This window comes from Camelina sativa, chromosome 19, assembly GCF_030686135.1.
Source record: "Camelina sativa cultivar CO46 ecotype springtype chromosome 19, ASM3068613v1".
Classification (NCBI taxonomy): domain Eukaryota; kingdom Viridiplantae; phylum Streptophyta; class Magnoliopsida; order Brassicales; family Brassicaceae; genus Camelina; species Camelina sativa.
The window spans coordinates 26,467,901-26,484,257 of record NC_141898.1 but is presented as its reverse complement, the minus strand read 5'-3'; the positions used below and the strand labels follow the sequence as shown (position 1 = coordinate 26,484,257).

The 16,357-nt window shown below is 36.3% G+C and overlaps 3 protein-coding genes across 6 annotated transcripts; all 3 read left to right on the top strand.

The window, feature by feature from the left end:
* Positions 1–1,808: 1,808 nt before the first annotated feature.
* LOC104768049 (myosin-13-like) lies at positions 1,809–11,277 on the top strand. Of its 4 annotated transcripts, none has more exons than XM_087502309.1 (39): positions 1,809–2,094; positions 2,563–2,688; positions 2,812–2,955; positions 3,044–3,189; positions 3,292–3,448; positions 3,544–3,602; positions 3,718–3,877; positions 4,094–4,243; positions 4,322–4,449; positions 4,574–4,720; positions 4,831–4,932; positions 5,189–5,246; positions 5,337–5,438; positions 5,537–5,574; positions 5,657–5,780; positions 5,880–6,050; positions 6,132–6,263; positions 6,360–6,469; positions 6,549–6,609; positions 6,733–6,910; positions 7,018–7,211; positions 7,351–7,470; positions 7,701–7,799; positions 7,930–8,124; positions 8,232–8,371; positions 8,473–8,557; positions 8,667–8,711; positions 8,797–8,880; positions 8,981–9,151; positions 9,238–9,381; positions 9,460–9,621; positions 9,702–9,812; positions 9,892–9,962; positions 10,046–10,145; positions 10,245–10,301; positions 10,427–10,483; positions 10,572–10,652; positions 10,754–10,818; positions 10,895–11,277. In XM_087502309.1, the coding sequence occupies exons 1-39, from the start codon at positions 2,092–2,094 to the stop codon at positions 11,010–11,012; spliced, it is 4,395 nt and encodes a 1,464-aa protein (XP_087358435.1). In that variant the 5' UTR covers positions 1,809–2,091; the 3' UTR covers positions 11,013–11,277. The 4 variants fall into 4 exon arrangements, with proteins under 4 accessions (XP_087358435.1, XP_087358434.1, XP_087358433.1 ...); XM_087502308.1 differs by having other exon boundaries at positions 8,473–8,584; XM_087502307.1 differs by lacking the exons at positions 1,809–2,094; positions 2,563–2,688; positions 2,812–2,955; ... (3 more) ...; positions 3,718–3,877; positions 4,094–4,243 and having other exon boundaries at positions 4,303–4,449.
* Positions 11,278–11,440: 163 nt separating this feature from the next.
* Positions 11,441–14,307, top strand: LOC104766809 (zinc finger CCCH domain-containing protein 21). The gene is made up of 8 exons (XM_087502303.1): positions 11,441–11,983; positions 12,151–12,235; positions 12,367–12,507; positions 12,596–12,687; positions 13,232–13,423; positions 13,517–13,647; positions 13,734–13,836; positions 13,929–14,307. Exons 1-8 carry the CDS (start codon positions 11,813–11,815, stop codon positions 14,127–14,129), a joined length of 1,116 nt encoding a protein of 371 aa, XP_087358429.1. The 5' UTR covers positions 11,441–11,812; the 3' UTR covers positions 14,130–14,307.
* A 90-nt stretch (positions 14,308–14,397) lies between these two features.
* Positions 14,398–16,304, top strand: LOC104766810 (monothiol glutaredoxin-S12, chloroplastic). Its single transcript, XM_087502305.1, has 5 exons — positions 14,398–14,835; positions 14,970–15,043; positions 15,605–15,679; positions 15,857–15,883; positions 16,016–16,304. The coding sequence occupies exons 1-5, from the start codon at positions 14,549–14,551 to the stop codon at positions 16,090–16,092; spliced, it is 540 nt and encodes a 179-aa protein (XP_087358431.1). The 5' UTR covers positions 14,398–14,548; the 3' UTR covers positions 16,093–16,304.
* The last annotated feature ends 53 nt before the right edge of the window (positions 16,305–16,357 follow it).

Below are 16,357 nucleotides of genomic sequence, written 5' to 3'. Positions count from 1 at the left end.
GTTTGCAACACACAACAAACTCTCATACACAAGGGTCACCTAAAGAGACTTGGTCTCAAAGTAGGGATTTGGTTAGCTAACCACTCTCAAATGGACAAAAATGACTCTCCTTAAGGCTAAGCTTTTGATTAAATGTAAATAATTGGCTTTCAAAGCTTAACCTCATGAAATTAAATACCACAATCAATTCTAACCCTTTTTTAATTAATTATTCTCATAAATCTCATAAACATGCATGCGACTACTCTAAATTTGTCAAAACTTTTGGGACCATGCATAGATGAACTTGTAAGTTCATACCAGTGAAATGATTTGGAACAATCCTATATATGTGATATATATCCAGTGTGTGAGAGTCTCTAGTTTTACTATATCTTAGTCCTTTGGGGTTGTTTCAAAATCCCAACTGCTATGATTCCTACCAAAATCAAACAAACACACATATACTAAATAAGAATTATAAATTTATAACCGACGATGGAGTGTTTTACAACATATATACGAATGTTCCAAATCATGTCGGTGTTTAGACTAAGGTTTTACGTAACTATCGAAATTTTTCAATAAAATAAAAATATCTCGACATCCACAAACCAGATAACAAATATCAAATCATGCATTTGGCATAAGCAACAACACCGTACCAACGCATTTCTCCTTTAATCAGGCAAAACAATCAATTTCTAGAGCTATACTATAATTCTAAAATTATATGTTTCCTAATTGCATATAATCAATATTCACTTGTTGTAATTTAACAACTTAAAAGTGAAACTCAATATTAGTAGGGTTGTTGTTATAAGGTTTTCCTAATCCGATGTACAAATATATTATACGGATATAAAGCGTGGAAGGTTTTATGTAGGCGAGTGGTTTAAGTGAAACCACCTTAACCAGACACTTTTGGCACCTGATGTCCAATCTTTTTCTGTTCTATAATGGAATCAATCTAATGTACGAGTTCCTAACTCTCTCTAAGTAGGTGTAGATTATATTATATACTATAAAATAAACTATGAAATAAGACACTTATTTATGAATATTGGAAATGAATAGACAAACTTTTCTTAAGAAAAATTTAATCACTAAATACAAAATAAATTAATTACACATAAAGTACAAAATCAATTAATCCAATATAAAATTAACAACCACCTTATAATCATTAACTGTTTGGTAACTTTATCTTTAAATTAATTATTTGTTTATTATAAACTTAATTTTTAACAAATTTTAATGTTTTTTACTTATATTTAAATCATAAATAATTAAATAGATTAGATAAAGTATTAAAAAAATATCTAAATTAAGGAATTTTAAAATAACAAAAATTATTTAACATTTCCTCAAATATAAGTCACATGTTATCATTTAACTGGTCCACTGAGATTTTTACTAAAATAATTAGTCAAACATTTATTGTATAAAGAAAATTTCACTCTAATTAAGTAAATAAAAATATCTAATTTTTTCACTTAAATATGATATTACAACTATGTCAATATGACTTGACACATAGTGTTTATAGACAATAATAAACTTGATAATTAAGTTAGAGTGTAGATGGGAAAAGCTAGCAACTTTAAGTAAATGAAGCAAAAGAGGGTAACAAATAAAAAGAATTAGATTTTTTCCACTTTGTTAAATTTGGACTTTTCTTGTTTTAGTTGTAGAAAATAACAAAAGAGATTAAAAGCAAGATGGCTATTTTTCGGAATTTACTGTTAATCAACGCTAAATTACCCCCTTAATTAATGACTCTTGAAAGACTAATTTCATTTATAAGAAGTAGAAAAAGAGAAGAAATTAAAAGAAAACAGAAAAAAAATAGATAAAAGAGCAAACTTTTTTTATTTATTATCTCCAAATTTGCTCAAAAAAAGTTTTATAATTTAAAGCTTTCACACATAACCCACTCCTATAAGATACAACAAATCTCTTCTCTGAGAATCTCTTCTTTGCATTCACACTCTTGCTTGCTTGAGTCATAACATTATCAGAACTCGTCTCCAGCTGAAGCAAGTGGATGATTCGTTGCTGCTACAAAAAAGAATCTATTGGGTTTCTGATTTGATTCGTCTCAGTTGAAAAATGGTACTTCCAATTTCTGGGTTTAATTCACTTTGAGCGTTTCTTTACTTTTACTCAAAGTTTTGATTTTTATTTTTTTGGGTTCGAACGGCAAATGTGTATAACATTTGTTGGTGCAAATTGAATGATCTGTTTTTGTCTAATTCTGTGTGTGTTTGCTTTGTCTGGGCTTCATTTAATTTATGCTCTGTTGGTTAAGTTTATACAGAGATATGAAGAACATGGGTGTTTTAAGGTTTTTATCATTTTTTGTTGCTTTCATGGTTGTTATTATTAAATTCATATTATTCTGAACCCATAGTTTAGTGGGGTCTTTGTTCTTGGCCAATAAGACTATTGAATGCTGTTTGTGTCCTACCCTTTTCGTAAAGTAGTTGTTTTTCTTCAATCCTGTGTGTATGGTTTGTCTCATAGTTTTGAAGTTTTTGTATTCCTAAATGATATGTATTCGGTTTGTTGGTTGTTCTTCAGGCTTGTTCTACAGTTAAAGCTGGCTCGATTATTTGGGTGCAAGATCCGGAGGAGGCATGGTTAGATGGTGAAGTTGTTGAGGTTAATGGAGAAGATATAAAGGTCCAATGTACATCAGGGAAGACGGTATGTATAGCCCACTTTAGATGCAGTTTGACTATGCTTGAGGATGGAATCTGTATCTGTTTGTCCTGAGAAGTTAGTGAGATTGGTTCTCATATACTTCTGTTGATTGTTTTTTTTCTTCAGGTTGTTGTCAAAGTTTCAAACACCCATCCAAAAGATATGGAAGTTCCACCTTCTGGAGTTGACGATATGACAACACTAGCATATTTACATGAACCAGGAGTTCTACAAAATTTGAAGTCAAGATATGATATAGACGAAATTTATGTGAGCTTTCCTTCTCTTTTTCCGTTTTTTTTTCTTTCTGTTCTGTAAAAAAAATTGGCCTAAAACATGTTTTTGTTTTGCTTACTAGACATACACAGGAAGTATTTTGATTGCGATAAACCCATTTAAACAACTACCAGATCTTTACAATGACCATATGATGGCACAATATAAAGGAGCTTCCTTGGGAGAATTGAGTCCCCATCCGTTTGCAGTTGCAGATGCAGCTTACAGGTGCTTGCCGTTCAACTTTGAAGTTTTTTTTTTCTTTCTTTCTCTTGTAATATTCATCATTGGTTGTTTGACATTTTTTGTTGTTTTTTCTATTGGGTGTAGACAAATGATTAATGAGGGAATTAGTCAATCAATCTTGGTCAGTGGTGAAAGTGGAGCAGGGAAGACTGAGACTGCTAAATTGCTTATGAAATATCTTGCGAAAATGGGAGGTCGAGCTGTTTCTGACAAAAGGACTGTCGAAGATCAAGTTTTGGAGGTAACTAATGGCAAAGATTTTATTATAGACCTGTAGAATTTAGTAAAGGTCATTTTTTTTTTGTCATGATTGGTTTCTGTTTTCTTTATTTGCAGTCCAATCCTGTTCTAGAAGCATTTGGAAATGCAAAAACAGTCAAGAACAACAATTCAAGGTGATAACACACACACACACACACGCATACTCATACTTTTTCATCACTCTTTTTTTATACTGAATGACCAAATACTTCATCACTTTTCATCTGTACAATCATTATGATGTTCCAGTCGATTTGGTAAATTCGTGGAGATTCAGTTTGATCAAAGGGGAAGGATATCAGGAGCTGCTATCAGGACTTATTTGCTAGAGAGATCACGGGTTTGCAAAGTGTCAGATCCTGAGAGAAACTATCACTGTTTTTACATGCTTTGTGGTGCACCGCCAGAGGTACGTATGGTTTTTCTTTCTTTTCATACATACTAGAGTTGTTAAAAATTCATCTATAATAGCTATCCACGACCAACTACTTTGATAAATAGTAAAAAAATTCCATTTATTATCACTCTCTTGTATCCCTTGTTCCTAGTTTGAAACTGCACTCGAAGCCCAAATCTTTGAAACTATTGTCCTGATGCTTCTTATTTTCCTTTTACTATTTGACAGGACAGAAGAAAACTGAAATTAAAGGATCCAACAGAATTCCGTTATCTAAACCAATCTCAATGTATTAAGTTAGAGGGGGTGGATGATTCCAAGGAGTATACTAAAACCCGAGAAGCAATGAGCATTATTGGGATAAGTTTAGAGGAACAGGTAGTTTTTTACCCTTCTCCTAGTAAGAATGGTGATATCTGCTTATGAGTTTTGTATTTAATGTCACTTTCTTCTCAGGAAGCAATATTCCGAGTTGTGGCAGCTATTCTTCATCTAGGTAATATAGAATTTGTTACAGGAGAAGAACCAGACTCGTCTGTTCCAAAAGACAAGACACACCTGAAGATTGCGGCTGAGCTTTTCATGTGTGTAACTAATTAAGTTGATTACTTTCAGTGTGAAATTTACCCCTTCTGAAACATAGTTTATCGATTATCTGATGATGCGAAAAAGAATATCATGCCTGACTCCTTGAATGAAATTCGGCAGGTGTGATGAACAAGCACTGGAAGACTCTCTTTGTAAACGTGAAATGGTGACACCTGAAGAAACGATTTCCAGATGTCTGGTTCCAAATGATGCGGCACTCAGCAGAGATGCCTTGGCAAAATTTGTATACGCAAGATTATTTGATTGGTATGTATAGTATTTACGAGCACTTGATTTCTTGCAGCTGGATGATTCTCTTTCTTGTTCCGAAAGTTACTTTCTTTACTGTTTGCTAACCTTCCTTATTGCTCTTGTAGGATCGTAAACAAGATCAATAATTCGATTGGGCAAGATCCTGACTCAAAAAACATGATTGGAGTGCTTGATATATATGGATTTGAGAGTTTCAAGACAAACAGGTGCGTAAGCTGTATTCCTAACATTTGATTAATGCAAAGATACCAGTTTAGTGAAAAGTCATTGGGGTTTTAAAAGTCACTATTCTCATTCTGTATATTAAGTAAATGGAAAACGGGAGACTTTTAACTTTTGGAATTTATTCACAAGACAGTGTTTGCTTTTGTTAAGAATATTTACATTCTGATATGGAAGAAATGAGAAAAGTATTAAGTGGATGCTGCTTGATGCTTACTAATGCATGTTTTTTCTTTCCAGTTTCGAACAATTTTGCATCAATTTGACAAATGAGAAACTTCAGCAACATTTTACTGCGGTTTGTCTGATGTCTGCTCATTCTTCTGATAGTTTTTTACAAAAAAATCATCCTTACTCCTTTCTTATCCATGATACTTTTTCTGGGCAGCATGTCTTGAAAATGGAACAAGACGAGTACAAGAAAGAAGAGATTGAGTGGAGACACATTGATTTCCCTGATAATCGATATGTTTTGGAACTTATTGAAAAGGTAACTAGTTTCACTACATTTTACCTGCGAGCTCTTTGTGAATAGGTTTCCATTTTAACTCCAACTCGCATGTTCATCATTGTCTTCTTATGTTTCAGAAACGTGGTGGTATTATTGCTCTTCTGGACGAGGCTTGGTAAGTCTAAGAGCTTCAATTGCTATTATTGCTCATGCATTGTCTCTCCTTTGATTTGACATTTTATACCTGTATCTTGCAGCATGTTAAATTCAACACATGTAAAATTCTCTGAAAAGCTGTACGGGACATTGAAAGGCAACAAGTACTTTAGCAAGCCAAAATTATCTCCAACTGACTTCACAATTTGCCACTATGCTGGTGATGTGAGTAGAAACCTGTTTTAGCATTATGGATTTATAAAATGCAATCATGTCCTGAAATACTAGTTGTTTATTTCTGACAATACTGAGTTATCTTTTCAGGTCACTTATCAGACCGAGCAGTTTCTGGAAAAGAACAAAGATCGTGTTGTTGCTGAGCATCAGGCTCTGCTAGCTGCTTCTAGGTGCACTTTTATTGCAGGTCTATTTCCTCCTTTAATGGAAGATGCTAACAAACAGTCAAATTCCTCCTCTATAGCTTCACAATTTAAGGTGCAGTAAAATAAGATAGCTTTTACGTAAAAATCGTTCGGTTCACAGGATTACTAAAATTCACTGTCTTACTTTATGCAGCAACAATTGGCATCACTGATTGAAGGTCTTAATACTACTGAGCCTCACTATATTCGTTGCGTGAAGCCCAATAATCTCCTTAAGCCTTCTATCTTTGAGAACCAAAATATTCTGCAACAGCTACGTTGTGGGGTGAGATTTACTTACATACATTTTTAGTTTGTCTGTACATATTGTCTTGTTATTATTCTATGCAAGTTTGAAAATTCTATATACGCATACTTTTAGGGTGTGATGGAGACAATCAGGGTTTGCCGTGCTGGATTTCCTACACGAAAACGTTTTGATGAATTCCTGGACAGATTTGGTATCATAGCTTCTGCTTCTGTAGATAAGAGGTTTGCCTCTCTCAATTCAGAGGTTGAAAGCTTGCCCAGATATTGTTAAAATTTCTAACTTTTGGCTTGTTCCTATTAGTTCTGATGAGAAAGCAGCGTGCAAGAAACTTCTGGAGACAGTTGGACTCAAAGAATACCAGGTACTTGTATTATGCACATCACTCTCAATACTTTTCTGGGCAGCCGAGCTTGGGATTTTGATGATACCTTTGTTTGATCTATCCTGATTTTATGTGGAGCGTAATCTGTTCTTGCTCTCACAGATTGGAAAGACGAAGGTTTTCCTCAAGGCTGGGCAGATGGCTGAGTTAGATGATCGGAGGACTGAGGTTTTAGAAAGAGCAGCCTGCATTATCCAGTGGAAATTCCGCTCCTACCTGACCCGCAAAAGCTTTATTATGCTTTGCAACGCTGCAATATATATACAGGCTGTGTACAGAGGTATCTAAAATTATAAAGAGTATCAGTTAACTTAAACATTCAGACAGTTAGCGAATAATGATGTGACTGTTTCATTTATTATCTGCTTTGTTATCCATCTTTTACAGGTCAAGTTGCTCGACATAGATTTGAGGATTTGCGCAGAGAAGCTGCTGCTTTGAAGATCCAGAAAGCTTTGCGGAACCACCTTGAGAGGAAGAGGTCTTACATAGAAGCTGTTGTTACAGTTCAGTCAGGTTTGCGCAGTATGGCTGCTCGTGATGTACTACGAAGGAAGATCAAGGCCACAACTGTTATTCAGGTGGAGAATCTTTTTTTAGAGGGAATTTGATGAAAAACATCTCTTCCTTTTACTGTTCATCTTTGAGTTTTGCAGGCTTTTTACATTTGTCAAATTTCCTTCTAGACTCTGATTTTTGAATTTTCATCGCATATACCAGAGCCATTGCCGTAGACGCTTGTCCGAGTTGCACTACAAGAAGCTGAAGAAAGCAGCAGTTACGTCACAAAGTGCATGGAGAGCAAGGCTAGCCCGTAAAGAACTGCGAAAGCTTAAGATGGTGTGCTTTTCTACCTCTCGCTTCTCTCTGTATCTATTTATTATTTTACGTTACAGTCTAATGTTTGGTCTTTTGATGAGCTTAAAAACTAAGTTTAAATGAGTTTACATGATGAAACTAGCAGCTGGAAATAGCCCTTTCCATTTGATTGTCTTGAACACAGACGGAACATATTCAGTTTTTCTTAAAATGAAAAAATTGCAGCAATGATGCCTTCATATTTCCTGCAGGCTGCAAGGGAAACTGGAGCCCTTCAAGCTGCGAAGAGTAAGCTTGAGAAGCAAGTGGAAGAACTCACATGGAGACTACAGCTAGAGAAACGCACGAGGGTCAGATAACACAGCTCTTAATCTTTTTTCGGGTTTTCACCCATCCTCAAAAGTGTTTTTTTTCTAGAAACCTTTATCTGGATCCTGATTCAATACATCCTTCACCGATTTTGTCGCTTTTACGTTGTAGGTGCACGTGGAAGAAAGTAAAAATCAAGAAAACGCAAAACTGCAATTAGCTTTGGAAGAAATACAACACCAGTTCAAGGAAACCAAAGTGTCGCTCTTAAAGGAAGTGGAAGCTGCAAAAAGGACTGCAGAAACTGTTCCTGTTGTTGACACCGAGCTAATGGAGAAACTCACAAGTGAAAACGCAAAACTCAAGGTAGGGAATTTGCTCTATTACCTTTTTGACTTCTGCTTCTTAGTAAGGATTTCAAAGCTGTGGAAAACAAATAAATATTAGGAATTTCATATCTCTTTCATATGCAGTCCCTGGTAAGTTCGCTGGAGCAGAAGATCGATGAAACAGAGAAAAAATTTGAGGAGACAAAGAAAATTAGTGAGGAGAGGCTGAAGAAGGCTTTAGACGCTGAAAGCAAAATTGATAATTTGAAAACCGCCATGCACAAGTATTCACTATTGGTCTTTTGGTTAATTTAATTTCCACAGAGATATGAAGGTTTTCATTACCCACTGACAGTCAACAATTGCGCTTTTTCTTCATTTGCAGTCTCGAAGAGAAACTAAAGGAGGTGAAATTTGAGAATACCTTTTTGAAGGAATCTGTCTTAACCACTCCTGTTAAAACAGCATCAGTACGTTTCCTTTCTACTCCAGTAAAGGTAGACATGCCAGAGAAATATTTGGATGTCTACATCGTCTTTCTCAATCATCCAAATAACTAGATTGCTCTTATTTGTGCAGAACTTAAAAAATGGCCTTCATACTAACGAAGAAAGCCAAGTCAATGTAAATTATGTCTTTCTTTCTCTGTCTAGTTTTATCTAAAGCTCTGCTCCATTTGTTTTTATATCTTTAAAAGCCGTCTTTGCAGGGAGCGGAGTTTACAACACCGCCAAGGGTACAAGAATCAGGATCTGACACTAAGTCAAGGGGATCCCATATTGATCCTCAACATGTATGTTGTTTAGTTAAATCACACTCGTATGTGTTTCTCATCTTTAATATATTTCCTCTTTGGTTTATGTTGATGTTTAAATGTTTTTTTCTTGGAAAAGGAGGATGTTGATGCTCTTATCAACTGTGTCACAATAAATGTGGGATTCAGCCAGGGGAAGCCTGTAGCGGCATTTACCATCTACAAATGTCTTCTACATTGGAAATCATTTGAAGCAGAAAAAACCAATGTGTTTGATCGTCTCGTTCAAATGATTGGTTCTGCTATAAAGGTATTAAAACAGGATGATGTCTTGTCTACGTCTGTAAAAAATCTAGTTTTTATCGGAGTTGAATGATTAGTGATTCTTATTACCAGGACGAAGATAACGATGCTAATTTGGCATATTGGTTATCCAATACATCAACCTTATTATTCATGCTCCAACAAAGCCTGAAATCTGGAGGAACGGGGGCCACTCCACTTCGAAAGTCACCTTCCTTAGTCCGATGGATGACCAAGGTAAACATACTCTTCCTCTGTTTTTTCTGGCAATCTTGTGCTCCAAAAACTAAACGTTCCTGACCTTCTATGTACCAGGGTTTCCGTTCTCCAGCGGCTGAAGCTATTCGACCAGTTGATGCCAAGGATCCAGCTTTGCATTTCAAGCAGCAACTTGAAGCATATGTTGAAAAGATTATTGGAATCATTTGGGATAACCTGAAAAAGGAGTTGAACACTTTCCTTACTCTCTGCATCCAGGTGCTGTGATCCACAATGCTTCTCTACTTTCATCTTTCTTTCGTATGTGTGTTGTACCTGACATGAGAGACTCTTTCTAGGCACCAAAAACATTTAAGGGGAATGCGCTAATATCTATAACCACTGCTAAATACTGGCAAGAGATTATTGAAGGCCTAGATGCACTGCTAAGCACACTAAAAGAGAGCTTTGTATGTGAAAACTCGCTTCCACTCGCTGCTCTTATCTCCATGAATGTCACGAAATTCTTACAGCTTATTATTGTTACAGGTTCCTGCGGTTCTTATTCAAAAGATATTCTCTCAGGCTTTCTCACTCATCAATGTCCAACTATGTAACAGGTGAGAAATTGTTATTGTCTATTATGGAATATGTATCTCTATGATAAGCAGAATTTAATCGACTTCGTCTTTCTGATCTGCAGCCTTGTCACCCGACCAGATAACTGTTCATTTATCAATGGTGAATATCTAAAATCTGGTTTAGAAAAGTTAGAGAAATGGTGCTCCGAGACAAAAGAAGAGGTATTCCCAAGTACAGTTTCCTTTCTACTTTTGTTATCTGTCAATTCATTTGGTCTATACATAACACAATCTCTCGCCTGTGATACCCGTCTCTGATAGTATGCTGGCTCATTATGGGAGGAACTCAAACATACCAGACAAGCTGTTGGATTCTTGGTATGTTTAAATTGTTTTGAAATTTAAGAAATGTCGCCTAAGCATTAACTTTTAACTTCACTTGAACCTAAGTAAGAATATGCATTTCTCACATATGTTCCCCTTTGAATTTGCGTCTGCAACAGCTCATCCATAAGAAATACCACATCTCATACGATGAGATTGCAAATGATCTGTGTCCAGTAAGTCTCTCTATCAACCAACTCTTTTTCCGGTAGCTGATGAATTTTGACATTGTAATAACGCTCACACCATCTTTCCTTCACTCAGAACCTTCAAATACAGCAGCACTTCAAACTATGTACTCTGTACAAGGATGAAATCTACAACACAAAGAGTGTTTCCCAAGATGTAAGCTTTCTGAGGAAATAGTTCTCTTCCCTTGACATATATGGTCTTTAGGATCTGCTGCTCTAGTAGTTTAATCTAAATGGTCGCACACCGATCAACAGGTAATTGCAAGCATGACAGGAGTTATGACAGACAGCAGCGACTTCTTGTTAAAAGAGGATTCTAGGTAAGTATGGCATTTAAAAGTCATGTCCTTTTTTGCTTTCTAGAAACTAACAAAACCGTTCCTTGGGCACGAGCAGCAACATCATTTCCTTCTCGATCGATGACTTATCAAGTTCAATGCAAGATAAAGACTTTGCCCAAGTGAAACCTGCTGAGGAACTTGTGGAGAATCCAGCTTTCGTTTTCTTACAATAGTAGTAGTAACTCAGAGAAACCAAAACTGCCTGCACCCTTCAAAGAACACCATCCAAAAAAAAATAGGAGGAAGAATCTAAGAGAAAATTGCTGCGAAGAGTTTTTAGATTCGCCGATTCGTTTATATGTTTATCATTTGTAACTCTCTAATCATCCCAGAGATTTCATATTTTTTTCTTTTTTGCTGGGAGTAAACAAAAAAGAGACGACAAGCTTTGGCTAATGGTTTCATTTTAGTTAAATATAATTTTATTTCTTTTTGTAATTTCAGAATACATTTTTTATACAAAATTGACATTCATTTAGCACTTATCAGTATCACATTCAGAAAAATCGTAAGAGTTGGGCCTTAGTGAGTTGAAAATGGGCCTGTAAAATAAGCTCACTAATAGTTTAGAATGAGCCCAACAGTGGTAAAAGCTTAGTGTGTGTGTTTGTGGAGTAGACAGGCAAATGGCTAAAATCCGGCAAATGTCGTAACCTTTGTTTGTTGTGTTATCATCTCTTTTCTTTTCTTTTCTTTTTCTCCTATCTATCTCGATCGGTAATTTAACTCATTAGGGTCTCTCTCTCTCTCTCTCTTTCTCTGCTTCTCTGCAAATTTCCACAATCTCCGCCGTTTTGGTTCCATACGGTTTCTGGGGAATTTTTTTTTTTACCGATTAAAATTTTTGGGTTTTCGTTTTTTTTCACTCAGGAACCTTAGAAACCCTAATTTTGATATATTAGCTTTAGAGAGAACCTTCCATCGATCCGTGTACAATACAAAAAAAAATTGGGTTAAGTAACGCGAATTGAAGATGCCTCCGAAGCAACAACCAAAGGCTGATTTGGCGAAGAAGCAGAAACAAGTGGAAGACAAAACATTCGGGTTGAAAAATAAGAACAAGAGCAAGAACGTTCAGAAGTATGTTCAGAGTCTCAAGCAATCTGTGCAGCCCAAACCCGATGCTTCTAAAGCTGCAGCTAAGGTAACCCACTTCAGATTCCTGTGATTGGGTTTTGCTTTTTCTTGATGGATTGAAGTTAGTTCGATAGTGGAGTTGTATTTTCTCTTATGAGTGAGAGAGAGATGAATCTGTCTATTCGGAATAAGTTCTCTTTACCAATAAAAAAAAATGGTTCTTTTTGAGGACAGAAAAAGAAAGATGAAGAGAAAGCGAGAGAACAGGAATTGAATGAGTTGTTCAAGGTAGCTATTAGTCAGCCCAAAGTTCCTGTAGGTATGTATGTTTATTTTTCATGGAATGTCTTAACTGAAAGCTTGTGCCTTTGTTCTTGATATTGTTTCGCTAGTTCGTTCACTTTGTGTTTAGGTAGGATTTTATTGAATATGGTTTGTGGTTTATGGTAGGTGTGGATCCAAAGTCTATACTTTGTGAGTTTTTCAAGGCCGGGCAGTGTCAAAAGGGTTTCAAGTGCAAATTCTCTCATGATTTGAACATTCAAAGGAAGGGTGAGAAGATTGATATTTACAGCGATAAGCGTGATGAAGGTAAAAGCAGCGCTAGTGTCTCTATATATCAATCCCTTTGGTCCTTTGGATGATGTTCTTATTTTTGCTTTTGTTTATATTGCTTTAGATGGAGATATGGATGAGTGGGATCAAGAGACCCTTGAAAAGGTTGTCGAATCTAAGAAAAATGAATATAATCAGAATAAGCCAACAGATATCGTAAGTTGTTTCTCTGTCTATTCCATACTTTTTAATTGTATGCTTGTCTGGACATGTTGCTTGAGGGCTTCCTTTTTCATAACACATGCTTAGCAGTAGCTTTTCTCTTGGTAATGCACTGTGCAAAAGTTTGAACTGGTTTGTGTTCAAATATACAACCTTTAACATGGATTATGTGAACTGATGCATTAGTTTGGTTTACATTTACCCGTTGTACTGTGATTAAGCTGTAGCTGATATGGATTCACCTTATGATGTACTTCCTTTAGCTAATAGCACGGTTAATCTTGGGAGCCAGTTTGCCTCCCGTTGTTCCCTTGTTGTTTTCTGCTCGTTTGGATCATGCTTGACAAGAGCTCATGCTTTTCGTGATGGTAGTGCGAATCATAATTTTGATATAGTTGTTTCTTAACTTTATTGTTAGCTAATTCTATGTTAGAAGTAGTAATATCCCTGCGTATTAACTCAATAAATCGTCTGCATAAACTTTGTTTGCTGAGTTCATTGACTTGTAATTGTTTCTGTGTTTATTAATATGTAATAGGTTTGCAAGTATTTTCTGGATGCTGTGGAAAAGAAACAGTATGGGTGGTTCTGGTCATGCCCCAATGGTGGCAAAGAGTGTCATTACAGACACGCACTTCCTCCTGGATATGTCCTGAAATCTCAAATGAAAGCACTCTTGGAAGAGGAGTCATCAAAGAAGATGGCAGTTGAGGACGAAATCGAAAACGAGGTTTGATACTCTTCTGGTTTCCCTAATCTGCTCATAATGCTAGGACCCTGAACTTGATATGTGAGACCCGTGTTTTCTTGTTCTATGTTTCAGCGTGCAAAACTGCAAACCGCAACCCAGATGACTCCTGCGCTATTTATGGAATGGAAGAGGAAGAAAATAGCTGAAAGAGATGCAGGTTTGGCTGCTTCTCAAGCGGAGAGAGCTAAGAACGACCGTATGAGGTAATCCCATTCATCATTCTGATATCAATCTTCAATGTGACTCTGTTTTGTATAAGCTGACTCATTGTGTGGATATGTAATCTCAGTGGTCGGGAGCTGTTTCTGTCCAACGCAAGCTTGTTTGTGGATGATGCTGAGGCTTGTGAAGAATACGAGCGGGAAAGAGAGCAGGAAGAGACTGAACAAAAGGTGAGATCTCTCTCTCTCTCTCTGTCTCACTTTCACTTATTATTTAAACCAACCAAGTCATGTTAATGGAATCTTGGTATTTTACTTTTCAGGCAAAGAACAAGGAAACAGAAGCAGGGACGAGCAAGAGTAGTGGTGATGGTGAACAGAGTTCGAAACAAGTCGATGAAGAAGATGAAGACGATGACGATGATGATGACGACTTGGACATGGATGAGCTGGATGAACTGGAAGCAAGCTTGTCGAAGACATCGATCCAAATTCGTGAACCAAACAATGAAGGGTCATCTTGAGATGGAAACATGGTTCAAGAGAAACAGGTGGTGGAAGAGAGAAAGCACATGTTTTGTTTTGTGTAATTTCAATAGATTGGATTTTACAGACACATCCTATTTGAGGGTGTGGAGGAATAATCTTTGTTACTGTCTTAAATGTCTCTCATTCAAGGACTAGTAGTCTCTTTTTTTGTCATATTTTACATGTGAAGTGTGTCAACGAGTGGTGGTAAACATAAAAACTTACTAGTGGAATTACAAATTTCTAAATAAAAGAAAACTAAAGAAACAAATAGGGTTGCAATTTTATTCTGATCAATATTGAGTTTACTAATGATATTTAAAAAGGCAAAATAAATATATCTTAAGAATTGGTTTTGAGGGAAAAAAAAAAAAAAAAAAAAGGGAAGCATCATCCTCGGGAGGAAGAAATCGCCATGGTAGCCGCATCAGTGAACCTCGCAAACATGACATGGACGTCTCTGAATTCAAATCCAGCAATCTCTTTCTCCATGTTAAGGGGAATCAAAAACTTCGGCATAGTACCTTTCAGGAGATGTTTAAAGCCCACTGTTATCGGAATCGCGTCGTGGCCACCACTCCGTTCTTCTTCTTCTTCTTCTGTTAGGGCCATGTCTTCTTCGTCGTCTTCTCCATTGGAGGAGACTGTTAAAAAGACTGTGGCAGAGAACCCTGTCGTTGTTTACTCCAAATCCTGGTGCTCGTATGGTTCACTCTTTCTTTATAAATCACAATGCTTTTTTGTTCAAATAGAGGAACCTAGTTTCCCGATTTCCCTAGATATCAATATTGATACGTTTGCTTAAAATTTTGAAATGGGTTTGTTCTTGGGTGAAGATACTCGTCTGAAGTGAAGTCCTTGTTCAAGAGTCTTCAAGTTGAGCCACTGGTTGTTGAATTGGATGAACTTGGTATGCTTTCATCACTCTATTGTATATTTTTATTTCTGGTTCTGATTATTTTGCTATAATGGTTTTGCTTATGTGTTGATATTGTTTAGATCGGTGAATGGTAAAGCTTGTTACAAGTAGCCTATTGTTTCCAAGTAGATATGGTTCTTGCTCCTCTTCTAGTTGGCTTTGGTTGCTTGGTTGGTAATGTTTGTGGATTAGATTCTGATGAAGGAGGGTTGATATTTAGGGGGGTTTCTAATGCCCCGTGATACCTTTACATTTTGGAGTAGTTTCTGTGTGTTTGTCTCTGTAGTAGTATTACTTTTGAGGCAAAAGATTGGCTTGTTGATGAGAAATCAATTGCTAGGGTATTTGTAATGGCTTAAAACCTTACACATTGAAGATTCTTACCTTCCTGTTGATCTCAGACAGTATGCTTCTATTTTTGACAAACTGTTATCCAATTGCTATCTTTTTCGTTTTGTTGTTTTGTTTTGTTTTTTTGGGTAAACCATCTATGCCTCAGGGTATTGGTCTTAAACGTTTACAAATGTTTTGGTGGTTTTTTGGCATCTCCAGGTTCAGAGGGGTCGCAACTGCAGAATGTGTTGGAGAAAATTACTGGACAATACACTGTTCCCAATGTCTTCATCGGTTAGTTATTGTTTTTCATTTGCATCAGTTACTACACTCTGATATTTTTCTTGATTCTCTTCCCGAAAACACAATGTTCGCAAACACGAAACTGCAGTGAAATCTTAGTCACCGCATTCGCGATGACCATCACATAAACAAATCGGATTTTGATATAATGTTTTTGTTCATGACCAGGGGGCAAGCACATTGGTGGCTGCTCTGGTACACCCTCTTCTTTTCTTTCCTCAACACTGATGTTCTTTTACACTTTTGTGTGCATTGGCCATCAAGATAATACTCAATGTCTTGTGGTTTTTCTGATAACTTGATATGCATATCATTATTGTTGAGCAGATACATTGCAGCTGTACAATAAAGGAGAGCTGGAGGGAATTATAGCTGAAGCCAATGGAAAAACAGGTCAGACCTAGAGAGATTTAGAGATGGAACTGTTTGGGGATTTCTTCGTGTTCCCTTTTTGTTTGATATCAGAACCTCTGAATAAAATGATTGAAGTCGAGATGATTTGGTGTTTGAATTTATTGTCTATATATAGATATTCATTAAGACTCTATTGTGTTTCTTCTCATGTAATTCAAATCCAAGTAAGTAATAAACAGCCAGGCCGGGTGTCGTTACTAAACCGGAGTTTGATGTGAATCACAACTTAGGAGTTTGCAACCAATTTTAGAGGTT

Coding starts and splice junctions, on each gene's coding strand:
- LOC104766810 (XM_087502305.1), top strand. CDS start 14,549: ATGGTAGCCGCATCAGTGAACCTCGCAAACATGACATGGACGTCTCTG. Junction 15,044..15,604: donor TGTTGAATTGGATGAACTTG/GTATGCTTTCAT, acceptor TGGCATCTCCAG/GTTCAGAGGGGTCGCAACTG. Junction 15,884..16,015: donor GCACATTGGTGGCTGCTCTG/GTACACCCTCTT, acceptor ATTGTTGAGCAG/ATACATTGCAGCTGTACAAT.
- LOC104768049 (XM_087502308.1), top strand. Junction 4,450..4,573: donor ATTGCGGCTGAGCTTTTCAT/GTGTGTAACTAA, acceptor GAAATTCGGCAG/GTGTGATGAACAAGCACTGG. Junction 4,933..5,188: donor GAGAGTTTCAAGACAAACAG/GTGCGTAAGCTG, acceptor TTTTCTTTCCAG/TTTCGAACAATTTTGCATCA.
- LOC104766809 (XM_087502303.1), top strand. CDS start 11,813: ATGCCTCCGAAGCAACAACCAAAGGCTGATTTGGCGAAGAAGCAGAAA. Junction 12,508..12,595: donor CAGCGATAAGCGTGATGAAG/GTAAAAGCAGCG, acceptor ATATTGCTTTAG/ATGGAGATATGGATGAGTGG. Junction 12,688..13,231: donor AGAATAAGCCAACAGATATC/GTAAGTTGTTTC, acceptor AATATGTAATAG/GTTTGCAAGTATTTTCTGGA.